This window comes from Sphaeramia orbicularis, chromosome 14 (assembly GCF_902148855.1).
Source record: "Sphaeramia orbicularis chromosome 14, fSphaOr1.1, whole genome shotgun sequence".
In the NCBI taxonomy this organism is placed as follows: domain Eukaryota; kingdom Metazoa; phylum Chordata; class Actinopteri; order Kurtiformes; family Apogonidae; genus Sphaeramia; species Sphaeramia orbicularis.
Genome location: NC_043970.1, coordinates 13,251,660 through 13,267,249, shown reverse-complemented (window position 1 = coordinate 13,267,249; position 15,590 = coordinate 13,251,660). Strand labels below are relative to the sequence as shown.

Sequence of the window (15,590 nt, the reverse complement as noted above, 5' to 3'; positions counted from 1 at the left end):
AATTTTCCTTTTTTAAAAATTACTTCCTGTAGATGGCGTCCTCCTGTACGAATGCATTCTTGAAATCTGCTGTTGAGATTCCTCATTGACCGCTGCAACATCTCAGCTGGGATACTGTGAATTTCATCCTGAATTCTCTGTTTTAACTCATCCAGAGTTCTTGGTCAAGTCATGTACACTTTACTCTTGAGATAGCCCCACAAGAAAAAATCACAAACGGACAAATCTGGTGATCTAGGGGGCCAGGGAACGTTACCGAATCTTGAGATCACACGGTTACAGAACAATTCTCACACAGCCGCCAATGGTTACTAAAATGGGGGTGTGTTTACTTGCTCAAGGTCACTGTCTCGCAGTGCTGCCACTTGCTCATGTCTGCCAATACGCACTTCAAAAATTCCCGTTTTTTTGTTTTTTTGTACAAGTACAGGGTGACCATAGTAACCATTGGTGGCTGTGCGAGAATTGTTTGGTTTTAATTATTTATTACCTCCGCCAAGGAGGTTATGTTTTTGCCAGGGTTTGTCTGTTTGTCTGTCCATTAGTGTGCAACATAACTCAAAAAGTTATGGACAGATTTTGATGAAATTTTCAGGGTTTGTTGGAAATGGGATAAGGAAGAAATGATTAAATTTTGGTGGTGATCGGGGATGGGGGGGCCACGGGGGGGCCCATTTCCAACAAACCCTGAAAATTTCATCAAAATCTATCCATAACTTTTTGAGTTATGTTGCACACTAACGGACAGACAAACAGACAGACAGACAAACAAACAAACCCTGGCAAAAACATAACCTCCTTGGCGTGGGGGGGCCCACGGGGGGGGCCACTGATCAGCCTTGGCGGAGGTCTGTGCCCTCCGAGTGCTTCTAGTTTTATTTATTTTTCAAAAGAAATTTTTCAATCACATTGTTTTTTTCATGTTTAAAGAGAAATGAAAACACTCAGGGAAAAAATCTTGATTAACGTTCTCATAATTTGTGCATGAAAGGGTTAAACAGTAACAGAATGTTTTTAAAATAATGTTTTGATAGTGTAAAAGTCCAAACATTATCATTATTAAAGCAAAATCATAACGTTTGATGTAACACAACATAAAGTTTGAGTCCTGGGTTGATGCCGAATTTGTCTTGTAGGTCTCAGCCTGAAAAATTTGGGACCCACAAATTTATAATGTTTATTTAATGTCATTTCATTACCAGTGAAATGTATGACTTTCGCAAATGATTATTGTATGGTCTTTAAAAAAACACATTCCTCTGTGCATGTTTCTCTTCTTGTACAGTCAATTTTCCATTTACAGGGTCAAATAGTCATTCTGATTAAGAGTCACTGTAGTTTCTAGAACCTGATTATGTAAGCCCCACGAGGCCAGTGAGGTTTGTCTTACACTTCTAGTTTACTCAGTGTTTATTAGAAGCCCCCTGTCTCTACCCCCCCACACACTCCATCCACGCAGCTATATCCATTCTTCTACACATCCCTCACTTTAGTCGACAAGGCAATTTCACTGATTGAAGACTGAGCTGCATTTAGTGATCTGGGGGAAAGGCATGCATGGGATTTAATGAAAGAAAGTAATGCTTCATAATGGAGGTGGGTCAGCAGAGTTGGGAAATGTTTCGTCACCCCCTAGATTCAGGAACCACTTTACTCTGACCTGGTTTCTGGAATTATAACGGACCTGTAATGGCTGAATCACATGGCCACTGTGCTCCAGAAATCCTTTGTTGTGATTGTTGAGCTCTTGCAGAAACAGCTTGTGGAAATTGCCTGAATCCTATTTTGAGCGTTGGTCATCTGACAGCTTTGTGACAGCTGTCTGACAATTTACTAATTGTTTGCATCGACTCTCGATGGTGATGATGTATGTGTGCATAACATAAAATATTCAGGTGTGCGTGGGAGAATTTGTGAGTGCTATAGGAGCTGGGAAAACATTTAATCATGCGTAGAAAATCAGGTTTAAGCTTTGGAATCTGGCTGTTCATGCCTAGAGATAATACCACAGATGCACACTTGTGTAATAAAGCAGTACATTCAAGCACCAATAATATTCTAAAAATGATAGATGGACAGAAAAAAAAAAAGTTATTACAAGTGATGGCAGCAATATAGGTGATAACTACGAAGTTACTGATAAGCACATCCTTTCAAAAAAAAAATCCTTATATCTTGCTGTGTGAGGCTTTGAAAACTGTATGCAACTTTTCACAGTAGGAGTTCTCCGCTAATGAACAAGACCAAGGTTGATATTAGAATTTCAAATCTTAGCTCTGCTTAAGGTGCGTGTCTTTTAGCTTGTCTCTCAGTGCAGAGCTTGGGGTAAGTCCCTTGGTTTCACTGATCGTGACAGGTTTAATCAAGCATTGACGTGATATCAAGGTGATCACAAAGATATCTTGCTGTCAGAGGGATTAAAATGTCAAGGGGCAATTTCTCCACAACAGACATGAACTAGTGTTGCAACAGCCACGTGCTGTTATTACTTTAGGAGACTAATTACAAATGTATAAACCCTCTGTAACAGTGGTTCCCAACCTTTTGTGACCCCATTTTAACGTCACAAATTTCTGGCGACCCCAGCCATTCAAAACTGAGACACACTTTTTGCTAAAATTAATTTGTTTTTGATCATGTAATAGTTTGCTATACTATGTTGCAAATAAATGTAAATTTTAGATTACATTTAGTCTGTATTATGTATATTACTAGAAGCACTCGGAGAGCGCAGACCTCCGCCAAGGCTGATCAGTGGCCCCCCCCGTGGGCCCCCCCACCCTCGATCACCACCAAAATTTAATAATTTCTTCCTTATCCCATTTCCAACAAACCCTGAAAATTTCATCCAAATCTGTTCATAACTTTTTGAGTTATGTTGCACACTAACGATCAGTGCCCCCCCCGCCGTGGGCCCCCCCCCACCCCCGATCACCACCAAAATTTAATCATTTCTTCCTTATCCCATTTCCAACAAACCCTGAAAATTTCATCCAAATCTGTCCATAACTTTTTGAGTTATGTTGCACACTAACGGACAGACAAACAAACAAACAGACAGACAACAGACAAACAAACAAACAAACCCTGGCAAAAACATAACCTCCTTGGCGGAGGTAATTATGGATGGAGGCAGAAAAGTCAGGTTGAGATTATTGCACAAAGTGAGAATTTTATTTTCCGTGGTCAGGATATGTACAGTCAGTCCAGCTTGGATTTACAAGGCTGACGATTAATACTGAACAAACAGCAACTCAAACTATGAATTATGAAAGAGCTGCAGCATCTGAAACCGACCACAATGAACATCTGAAACATAAACAGCACTACAGTGCTTCAGTTTCAGCTTAACAATTTGTCATGTCTTTTATTTATTGCGATTGTCTCTCTCAACTCACCATATATTCTTTATTAGTAAGTTTTTTTTCTTATTAGTTTTATCAATTACTAGAAATTTCAAGCGACCCCACGTGGGGTCCCGACCCCAAGGTTGAAAAACACTGCTCTGTAAGCAAAGTATTAACACAAAGAGTGCACTGTTTAATTGGGGTTCCAGTAAACGTAATGCATTAACCCTTAAATACCCAGAGCTACTTTTATGGCAACTCACAAGTGAAGTTTTCTCTCCATTTAACTTTTTCCTAAGTAACTTACCATTATTTATTAGAATATTATCCTCCATATTTTTGCATTTTTCACTGTAAATCATGTATTTGCCTATATTTAATTCACAGATCATGTAGATATTCATTAAAGCTCAGAGTAAATTCAAAGACTATATCAAAAAAGAGAAAACTGAAGAAAAACTGACCTTTACAGTAAAATGTACCAATAACTGAACATACAAACAAGCATCTACAACTTTTGCATTGGTCAAACTACATGGGTTTTATTGGTGAATCAATGTTGCAGAAGATGAGTGTTTCTTTCCACGTTCACTATGGAATCTCTGAATGTTCAGATGGGTCAGAAAAAGATGACAAACTCAACTTTACCTCAGATATTTCCCACTTATTGACAGAAATGAATAGGTCAACAGTTATTAAACCTTTTATATCAGTAGACAATTTTGGCCACAGCGACTGCTTGAGTCTTTGAGGGTTGATTCAACTGCCTCAACCCTAAGACCTGTTTTTTCTTTCTTTTTTTTTTTTTTTTTAACATTCTTGACTTTTACCTTCTGCTATGTTTTAACCTCTACATGATGTTTCTCCATCAGGTATCACCACGGTGCTCACCATGACTACCATTAACACCCATTTGAGGGAAACCCTCCCTAAAATCCCCTATGTCAAGGCTATCGATATGTACCTCATGGGGTGCTTTGTCTTTGTCTTCTTGGCCCTGCTGGAGTATGCTCTGGTCAATTACATCTTCTTTGGACGAGGTCCTCAGAGGCAGAAAAAGGCAGCTGAGAAGTCGGCGACTGCCAACAATGAAAAGATGAGGATGGATCCAAACAAGGTTAGTATAGATTTGCACATGATTGCATGTATGAAGGCACGCACATACTCTTGTTGAGTTCCTACACAGAATTTCAAGTGAAAGCAGTTTTCCCTGCTCTAAATTCATAGGATCATTTATTTTTCTTTACCATGCAGTGAAATTTTAGTTTAATTATTCATAAAGCTGTCTTAGGAGCTCGGAATAATTACTAGCAAGAAAAAGAAATGTCACCACTTCAAATGGAGGGTTGACCTAGTGTTTCATGTCTTCACTGCGCCAAGTGAATGTGGCCTAATAAGCTTGTGCTCTCCCTATTTGAAATCAAAATGTGACACGTTGCCAGTTGAAACAGAGGAAAAGAAGGTCTCTGAGCAACTTGGCTCTTTGTCTCAAAAGAAAAAGTTGTGTTCACTTCCCCTGTGTTCTTGTCCTACTAGTTAACTGATCCAAAGGTTTATTAGACTTGATGCCTATTTCCCATTAAACTCGCTGCTTATCAGCGTGCAGTTAATAAAAGAAAAACAGCAATGAGAACTGGGAAGAAAAATATACTGGGGTAACATCTTATGAAAAAATAAATAATGGTAATTTTGCACTCTGTACTCAGTATGCCAAGCAAGTGCAGCACAATAAACTACTTGACTTCTACAAACTGGTGCAGTTTCTTTTAAAACAAATTTAAGTGCTTCTTTAAGTGTACAGTGTTGCAAGCACAGGGCACCTACACAGATGTGACCTTTTTCCATTACTTTTCAGTTGCTCAAGTAACCATGACAATTGTCGTTGCTTGCAGTGGCTGGTGGGGAATGTGGTGGGCAGAGACGATACTTTGTATGCAAGAATGAAGCAACGGGATCTTGACGGTCATGACTCCATGTGGGAGCCCATCTTTGTGGATGATGCAGCAATAGGACTCGGTGATCAGAAAAATAAGGTGAACGATCAGAGCCGCATTCTATTTTTTCAAAATAGTTACACTGCTCTTCTAAATTTACAATATAAACAACCGGTACTTTCTTCAAAAGTCCATCTTATACACAGATTGAAGAAATTATTTTTATTGTGCGATGTTTTGAGCATTAATAGTTGTAGTATTGATATAACAATCTATCAGCAGTAGGGGGAAAGTACATACCAGAACATACTAAGGACTACCAAAACTACCAACAAATCAATACTATGTATCCACTCTATCATTCAGTGAAAGTATAAATGTCTTTGTTCACACATATTTATATAACGGTATCATCAAGTTTTCCGCTTCTCTGACGGGAGGTCAGCATTATATTGTCTTATAACCCTGACATGCAACATCCACTGATTATGATGATATGATTATAGTTTACATTATAGCTCTGTTAGCTTAGCAGTGTTTTTAGACAGAAATCAGACACAATAAAATAACAGTTCACTTCCATTTACTGTACAGTTGGTGTTGTCAATAGCTGCACTAAAGATCTGTTTGGAACTGTTTGGTCTAAACCGTGGCTTGACAAGCAGCAATAATATAAAAAAAATAACTTTAGATCTTCATACAGGGTGGGGAAGCAAAATTTACAATGAACATTTAGTTGTTTTTTCTCAGCAGGCACTACGTCAGTTGTTTTGAAACCAAACATATATTGATGTCATAATCATACCTAACACTATTATCCATACCTTTTCAGAAACTTTTGCCCATATGAGTAATCAGGAAAGCAAACGTCAAAGAGTGTGTGATTTGCTGAATGCACTCGTCACACCAAAGGAGATTTCAAAAATAGTTGGAGTGTCCATAAAGACTGTTTATAATGTAAAGAAGAGAATGACTATGAGCAAAACTATTACGAGAAAGTCTGGAAGATACTATTAAAGAAGAATGGGAGAAGTTGTCACCCGAATATTTGAGGAACACTTGCGCAAGTTTCAGGAACCGTGTGAAGGCAGTTATTGAGAAAGAAGGAGGACACATAGAATAAAAACATTTTCTAATATGTAAATTTTCTTGTGACAAACAAATTCTCATGACTTTCAATAAACTAATTGGTCATACACTGTCTTTCAATCCCTGCCTCAAAATATTGTAAATTTTGCTTCCCCACCCTGTAAGCCTCATAATCAAACTCACATGTATAGAAAAAAATATCAAATTCCATTCTTTTCTTTTACAACTGTGTCCAGTGGTGAAAACAACAACAGTGCTTCTAGCTTTTATCACTTTATCACATTCTTTCACTTTAAAAGTTGCTTCTTTATGGTTCTCATCCCATCTTGGCCCTTTCTGACACTTTGGTCAAAGGCCCCATAGTGTTAGTTTTCCTCACCAGAGAAGCCCATCAGAGGGACTCACTACTCCCTCTAGTGGTCACACAAATGCCAAGCCTGTTGATGTTAATAGATTCAGTTCATAACTCTACAATCCAATACACTTGCATCTTTCACGTAACTTAAGACCTCTAAAACACTCTACTCATATGTTTAGGTCATATTTTTAATAATAGGAAATAGAAATACGATGTATAGGCCTCTTAAAGTAACACCTTGAGTAAATCTCAATCACATGGACTTAGTGATGAACTGTTTAGAATTTGTGGTACAAATGTCAAGGTCACGGTGATGTCTCAAAAGAACTTCTTCTTAAGCAAATAAGCTATATTTCTTTAATTACAAATTAGCCACTGGAATCATACGTATAATTCATGTATCAGGTATCAGGTGTCACATACATTTACATTTACACTTACACTTACTGTAATGTCCATTTTATCTAAAAAAAAAAAAAAACATATATACACCATATCAAAATTTCTGTCAAAGTCCTCACTGTGTGTCCTGTTATTAATTTACAACTTGATAACAACCATGTCCTACTCTGCCGCTGGTCGTTCTTTAGTTTAAGACCTCCTATTGGTACAACCAAGATGGGGTAACTCCAACTTGTTCTTTTTTATGTAGGAAATATAGTATTCTTTATTAACCCATGAAGACCTAAATATCCGCCAAACTCTACTGATCTAAAATATTTAATAACTTTAAAACCACTAATCCTGTTAATATGTTGAAATAACCAGTGTAAAATGCAGTTTGTCGTCTTTTCACGGTCATCAGATATGACCCATTTGGACGTTCAGAGGCTCCGTAGTTAACGTGGAAACACCGTCATCTTCTACAACATTGATTCAGCAGTAAAACCCATGGAGTTGGATCAGTGACAGTGGATGGAGACATTTGATTTATGTTCAGTTAATGATAGATTTGACTGAAAAAAAAAATCACTTTTTGTTAGGTTTTCTCTGTTTTTTGATATAATAACCCTTAAATGTAATCTCATCATGATGATTTAAGTACATGATCAGCAAATTAAATATAATAAAGTAACTGATTTTCACTGAAATAATGTAAAATATAGAGGATAACACTATGATATATGGTGATAAATCATATAAGAAAGATTAAATAGTGAGAAAAATTCTTTTGGGAACCACCATGAAAGTAACACTGGTCTTTATGGGTTAATTAAGGTGTACTTTATTACTGTAAACTAACATTACTATTGCATGATGCCGGTACACTAGACTAACTGTGTTCCTTTGGCAGATGGACCAGCATGAAAACATCCTGTTGAGCACCTTGGATATCAAAAACGACATGGGCATATCAGAGTTGGCGCTTGGGCTTAATGACCCGCGAAACACCATGCTCACATACGACAGCTCCACTCTTCAGTACCGTAAAGCAGGGCTGGCCAGGCACAACTTTGGCCGAAACGCACTGGAACGCCACATGACTCAAAAGAAGAGTCGACTACGGAGACGCGCCTCGCAGCTTAAAATCACCATCCCAGACTTGACTGATGTAAACTCTATCGACAAGTGGTCGAGGATGATCTTCCCAACTGTCTTTTCCTTCTTCAACATTGTTTACTGGCTTTACTATGTTAATTAAAATGAGAACAGGGACATCAGCGAAGGCAAGAACCACAAAACATGTTACTCATTTCTTGTTTGTATCCAGTTTGTTTCATTTCTGTGTGATCCGGACTGAATTGCTATATTCAGGATTCAATCATCATATCTTGGAACACCACATTTGCTGGCTAACACATGAATCCTTATAGAAGAGAGATTACAAACATATAAGGTGCCTGTTCCTGAGTAATTGTTAAAAATTTTACATATTGTGTGAGTTGTGTATCTTGCCATTTTTAATGTTTGCGTTCATATTTTATATATGTGTATTTTTTTTTTCTGTTAAATTTACAGGATAGAATTGTTTGCCAAAATATCAGTTAGGTGCAAGTTCACAAGATGATGTGTCAAGCTGTAAAGCCAAGAGTAAAGGACCGTATGCAGCACTGTGACTGGCATTACTGGAAATACTCAAATCAGTGTCAGGTCAACAGGGTCCGATTATTATGTCAGGGCAACAAAATCCATTGTTCTAGACTGAAATTCATAGTAATATTAGGGGGGCATGCTGTCCACAGGATCATAGAAAGAGGGACTGTGGAGAAAAAAAATCATATCCTTTTTCTGTTACTGTAATGTAATGGGGACTCAGTAATACACATTTATTAGCATTTCAAGAACAGAATTGCAGTACAAACTGAAATCATTCCAACACATTATTATTATTATTATTATTATTATTATTATTATTATTATTATTATTATTATTATTATTATTATTACTACTCCAAAGCACATGTACACAGGATATATTTTAAGGAGGACCTTTCCAGAGAATTTGCCTCCTTAAGTGGCTGTGTATGTAAATATCACTTGTTATCAGTTTTTTTTAGACATGTCTTTATCACACCGATAAAAATGTTCACTACCGCTGAAAAGGCACTTTAGCTCTGACAGTTCCTTCTTGGTTCGAGGCATACAGTACAACAACTACAATGCATTTGTCGGTCAACAAAAAGACCAGAATGCATGAAAAAAAGCACAAGAATTTTCGATTTTGTGGCACCTTTATTTTTTTTCCTTTATTTGAGTATGTGCGCAGATGATATTTTCCAGTGATCTTCATTGGTGCATCTGCCTCCCGGGCTCGATTACAACAGTGAAGTATTGTTTTTTTTTAGATTGGAATACGAGTAGATGGTCATAAAGTACAGATGATTACAGGTTATTTACTTATGATGCTGTGCTTGTGACCGTATTTACCCAGGTAGGTTTTATAAAACTTTTTGCACACAAGTACTTCGAAGCCATAGAGGCTGTACCGTAGTTCTTCTAATACCTGGTGCTTTTCGGGTTTGTCTGACTGTGATCGGTTTACCCTCGCAAAGGTCGAATCAATCTACATATCCCCATCACAGTGGGTTTACAAGTCTCTTTACAAATGAACTCTGGTGTGATGGTCACTTAGTATCTGCCTACACAAATAAATCATTTGCCACAAAGTGTGAACTAAACTGCCCTTTGAAACTAATGTTGGTGAAGCCGATAGTTAAAGCTGGTTTGTAGTGTATTTAGTGACAAATTCGGCAAATTCTGCTATAAAAGTGACTTCTGTCATCATGAGGTACGTAGTGGATCAAACAAGAATTTTACTACATATTCAGATAACACAAATGAGTCATTTTTTCTGTAATGTCATTTATTTTGATTGTGGAGGTGTGAGTTAACACTTGAAGATTGATATTTTAGTTGTCTATTTAAAATGTAGCCACATAAATGTGTTACTGCATGCTCTATTCAGTAGTATTTCCTTGTTATTCTGTTTTTCAATCACTTTCATGGCTCGCATAAATAGTTTTATTCACACCTTTTTTCCTTAACCCACATAAAAAAATGAGCAACCATGTAATTACGATTTTATGTTTGTTAGTCATGCTAATACGGATGGTGATTATTAAAATGATATATTAACCCTTTTTTAGCAACCCACTGTTATCTAATTAAAAAAAAAATATATATATATATACATATATATAGATTTATCTGAAGCGCACTGCCCATTCCCTGTCACATTACGTGAACACTGTTCACAGCTGTAACTTACAAAACAGTCTAGCTCAGTTTGATATTATCTGATATTTACACGACATGTTTAGCTGTAGCATTTACACAGCACACAGTGAGTAAAGGGATATGTTTCACTGTATTGTATCTGTGATTTTTCACCAGGGTTCGTCTCATCTTTATTTTTTATCATACTTTCTTCAGATTTTTTTTTTCTTTTTGTACACACATGTAAAGGGACTGAGCCTCGACTCTAAATCATATTACAAATATTATTACTACTACTATTACTATTATTATTGGCATAGGCACATTTCCTTATGTAAAAGGATGCGCTGAACTTCAACTGGGGATCATTTCCAAAGTAGTATATATTTAATAATTAAGCATGTATATATCAGATTATCAGAGTATTACTCATCAATTGGTACCTATTATTCCTGTAAATAAATATGACCTCTCAACAGAAAAGACTAAAGACACTAATATAGCTTATACTGTAACGTAAAGAGAATGCAAAAGCTGATATGAAACCATGTAAATAGACAGTTTCAATTTTACAGTATCACTTGATCATTTAGCGATATTGTCATATTATTAGTTTTCTTTCTGCTCTATTGGTCAAAGAATATTTCTTTGTTTTTTGCCAAAATGTAACACGTATTCATGAATGTAGTTGCTATTATTTTGCAGCATGTAATTGCTGTAATGTGTCAGCAAATGTGTAACATTTCTTTGCACCGATGATCAGCTGAATACATTATGATATACACTACCTATTAAAACACACACATACACACAGTGAAACAGAGGCTGAGGCCTCTATCAGCCCAAATTTAACTCATCTCAGGTTAGCACAGTTTACACTACACAGAACACTACGATCACAGTCCACAAGTTCATACCCAGAGTTGTCCTTAAGCGAGCTTGTTTCAGATATTTAATCTCTAATTTCTTTAGTTTAAGTCCCGTATTTCCTTTTATAGTTGGCAAATAAGCCAGAAGTAAGCATTTTCAATAAGGTACTTCACCTCAGCCTCAGATAAATCTGAATCTACACAATATAAAAAGTAATGTAGAAACAGTAAATATATTTAATAATCATCAGAATATTATTATTACTGTATATGGTATGCTATGATGTGCTTGAGTATGAGTAGTGGATGTATGTTGGCCAGATAGTACAGTGTTTCCAAAGCACACGGCAACTGGCAAGAAAGGTCTGCTTCATAACTTCTACACTTTTAATATGTGTTTGTACTTCACAGCGCTTTTTTGTTTCATATATTTTTATACTTCTATACTCCGTGAAAAAAGAAAAAAAAAAGTGCAAACACTGTTGTTTGGCAAAACCTTGTAAATCCAGTTTTGGCAATTTTCACATTTATACTCTATAGAATGACTGCATTACCCTGTAGGAGTTGTGAAGACTTAACAGCAAGTATGCTTTTGAAATCCTTTCATAACCCCTTGTATAACTTTTAAAAAAAATACATGGTTGTAAATGGTTACAAATGGGTTTTTTTCTTAATTCCTGAAAAGTTAGGGTTTTGGGAAACACGTGGTTTCCATCAGACAGCAGAGTCTTCTCTGGAGAGCAAGGACAGACTGACATCCTAAAAGCCTAAATGACACATCTTGGTGACAGTGTATGTTTGCACACACTCACAGAAGAAGCCTTAGCCTCCTGCTGCCCTGGACTTCTCTCCAAGCAGCATCAATCCTTCTTACCCTCTCAACACCTTCCACCTTGAAATTTCCTTGTATGTGCCACTCACAAGAACATTCCCAGAAACTCAGAACTGTACCCTTTTGAAGATAAGCCCTGTAAAATCAGTGTCTGTCTTTAATACATGAAAAACCTATGGAGATGAATACATTGTCAATAAATATTGTATACAGTTCTAAACCTGTGCTGAATATTTCTGTTTGACCTGTTTTACTAGATTTGGCATGGTTCATTCACGCCCTGATGGATCCACTATTTCAGAGGGCAAAATTACAGTGTAGTCACATGTTGAAGTCCTTACCTCTTCTCTGATGTTCACTGTCATGTCTTTAGTTTGTAGTTGTTGACAGATCCATTACATCAACCCACGGTGCATGTGCCACACACCAACCTCATGGCCCATTGTCACCAACAAACTGCCAGAAAGTCACACCTACACACAAACGCAGCAGAACATCATTACCGCTTAAACAAAGACCCACACAATGTTGTCTCAGGACATCAGAAAACACTGTCAAAATGCCAAGGAGGTAGGCAGATGTGTTACTACCATACAGCAGCCCTGACAGACTGGTATGACAGGTACATAGCTCCAAAAAAAAACTAAAAAAAAAAAACATAAATCATCTTCCACATTGTAGATTCTACACTGATCCAAAAAAAGAAATTTATGGATAAGATTGGATTCTAAAGCTTAAACTTGAGTGAAAATGGTCTCAAAAAATGGAAAAATACAGGAGTCTAAGTTAACAAAATTTGATCAAGTTGCAGTATAATCTAACTCTGTCATCACTGAGACACACTGTGCATATGCAGTTTAGGCAGCTGTAACTCTTTTACTGTTGGTGTAATTGGAAAAATTCCAATGGTTTCTGAAACCTGAGACATTGCACTTTATATGTTTTATTGGGTCATTATGGTAATTTCACTCATGCCTGTACTAGAGGCTGGAGATAAAGACGTTTTAGCAGAATTTTAACATGCAATAAATTGTAAATGATTGCTTGATTTTGAAAGATCTGGGGAAAAAAAGTGCTCTAGAAAAATGGGCAAACGGACTCACTCACAGCATGTTTTCTAACCTTTTAGTTCGTCAAAATAAGAAAAAAAAGTCCAGGCGGACCATTTTAGACTTAGGGTTCAAAGCAGGGATCACCAACCCTGGTCCTGGAGGGCTACTATCCTGCATGTTTTAGATGTTTCCCTCTTCTAGCACACCTGATGGGTCATGTTAGAAGAGGGATGCATCTAAAACATACAGGATAGTAGCTCTCGAGGACCAGGGTTGGTGACCCCTGGTTTAAAGGTTCAAAGGGTTAAAGTAAATGACAGCCTTTCATGAGGTGCTTCCTTTAGTGTTCCATTAGTCAGTTCGGTAACACTTTACTTGAAGGTCTAGTTTATAATGCATTAAGAGCACATTCATAAGACATTATAATGCATTATAAAAGTCATTACAACAGTTTATGATCATGTAAAACAACTTATACCATGGTTAATAAAGTATTATAAGTGTAGGCATAATGTATTCTAAATTCAGCATTCATTATGTTTTATACATCCATACCAAAGTGACAACAGTGTTTGTAGGAAGAATCTCAAGTTCTGGGTTACAGAACACATTATCAATTGTATGATATTATAACACAAGTATGATGACGTATGAGCAGTATCTGCTAGCTCTAAGTAAAGTGTGAATCAAAAATTATACATCAAAGTGTTCTTAATAACTCTTTATTTTGCAAAAACAAAACATTAAAAGAACAGAGACAGTAAATAGAAGTGTTACATGTTGCTTTATACATAAATAAAAAATATTGTGCCACCTCTAAATCTTTGTTAATTCAAACACATACTTTTTTTTTTTTTTTTTTTTTTTTAAATAAATATGAAATCCCTAAAATAGGTGGGTATAGAGACCAGTGACAAAACCTAACAAAAGTTCCCCACCTAAAAAAATAAATTCCTTCACACTGCTTTGGTATGGATGTATAAAACATTATGAAAGCTGAATTTATAATACATTATGCCTACATTTATAATACTTTATTAACCTTGGTATAAGTTGTTGTACATGATCATAAACTGTTGTAATGACTTTTATAATGCATTATAAATGCATTATAATGTCTTATGAATGTGCGCTTAATGCATTATAAACTAGACCTTTACCGTCAGTCCTTTTTCTGCCCAGTTCAGGGGAAGGTAATTAAAGTAATGGTTATGGTCAACACACAGCTGAGCATGAATTGAAACAATGCTGTAAACACACCAGGAGCTCACTCACTCGTATTTGAGACACTTAAAATCACGATCTACTTCAGGTAAAACACTGACGATTAAAAATAACACCTATCACTGTATTTAAGTGAAATAAATCAATTTAATACCTACTGAACCTCAACTGATGCCTCCCTACAGACAAAAGTTATATTAAATGAGCGTACAGGTTCCACCATCAGTTTTGGACTCAGAAATTTGTCAAAAGCACTAGCTAAGGTATTTATCATATTAACATGATTAGCAGTCACCTAAACCAAACTCATGAATACAGAGTGTTCGCAAACACACCTGTACATCCCTATAATTAATGAAGGATGCACATAATTTTCTTTTTCCCGTCATCATCATTTATTGTGCTTCATTCTCTCTTGACTGCATGAGCTATACTTAAAGGTGTCACAGGACTTTTCTGTATTTATGTAACTCCATATAAACAGCCTAATGATAGATAGATAGATAGATAGATAGATAGATAGATAGATAGATAGATAGATAGATAGATAGATAGATAGATAGATAGATAGATAGATAGATAGATAGATAGATAGATAGATAGATAGATAGATAGATAAACAGACAGACAGACACATACATACATACATACATACATACATACGTACTTTATTGATCCTGGGGGAAATTCAAGTATTCAGCAGCTTTGCAATCAGCCCAAGAACATAAAAAAACAGACAGAACAAAACAGGCAGGTTAATAACCAGGTTGACATTAAAGTTAGTATATACTCTAAAAAAAAAATCACAGTATTTTCATCTAGGACACATGCAAAAGAAACAGTGCACTAGAGGGAAATTTTGTTATATGACGCTTGAACACAATATAAAAATAAAATAGTTCATTGACCCGTGAGGATCCATGGGTTCTAGTTTTTATGCCATTGTGTTTTCATGCATGCTGTGCTGCATTTGTCCAGCAGTCACTGCCAAAGCGTTCTGGGTATAGCAACGGGATTGTAAGGCTATTGTATTGAAAAATTACTAATATCTCCCAAAATATTAGTCCTATCAACTTGCCGTTTTCACTAGTCTGTTCTGTGACCAAAAATATATAAGCATGTCAAAGTGCAAAAGTCAGCTCTTTCAGGACTTTGTTTGAATCCCCAGAAACACACACATGCACACACATGCACAGAGAGGTCAATTGGCTTTTATACTATGGATACG

General features: G+C 36.4%; 1 protein-coding gene across 1 annotated transcript in view; it reads left to right on the top strand.

Moving 5' to 3' along the window:
• Positions 1–11,724, top strand: part of gabrb2b (gamma-aminobutyric acid type A receptor subunit beta2b) — a 147,539-nt gene extending 135,815 nt beyond the window's left edge. Inside the window, exons 8-10 of the mRNA XM_030154627.1 lie at positions 4,220–4,464; positions 5,240–5,380; positions 8,023–11,724. Of these exons, the coding sequence (XP_030010487.1) occupies positions 4,220–4,464; positions 5,240–5,380; positions 8,023–8,370 (734 nt within the window). The 3' untranslated portion in view covers positions 8,371–11,724. The remainder of the gene's footprint in view (positions 1–4,219; positions 4,465–5,239; positions 5,381–8,022) is intronic.
• The last annotated feature ends 3,866 nt before the right edge of the window (positions 11,725–15,590 follow it).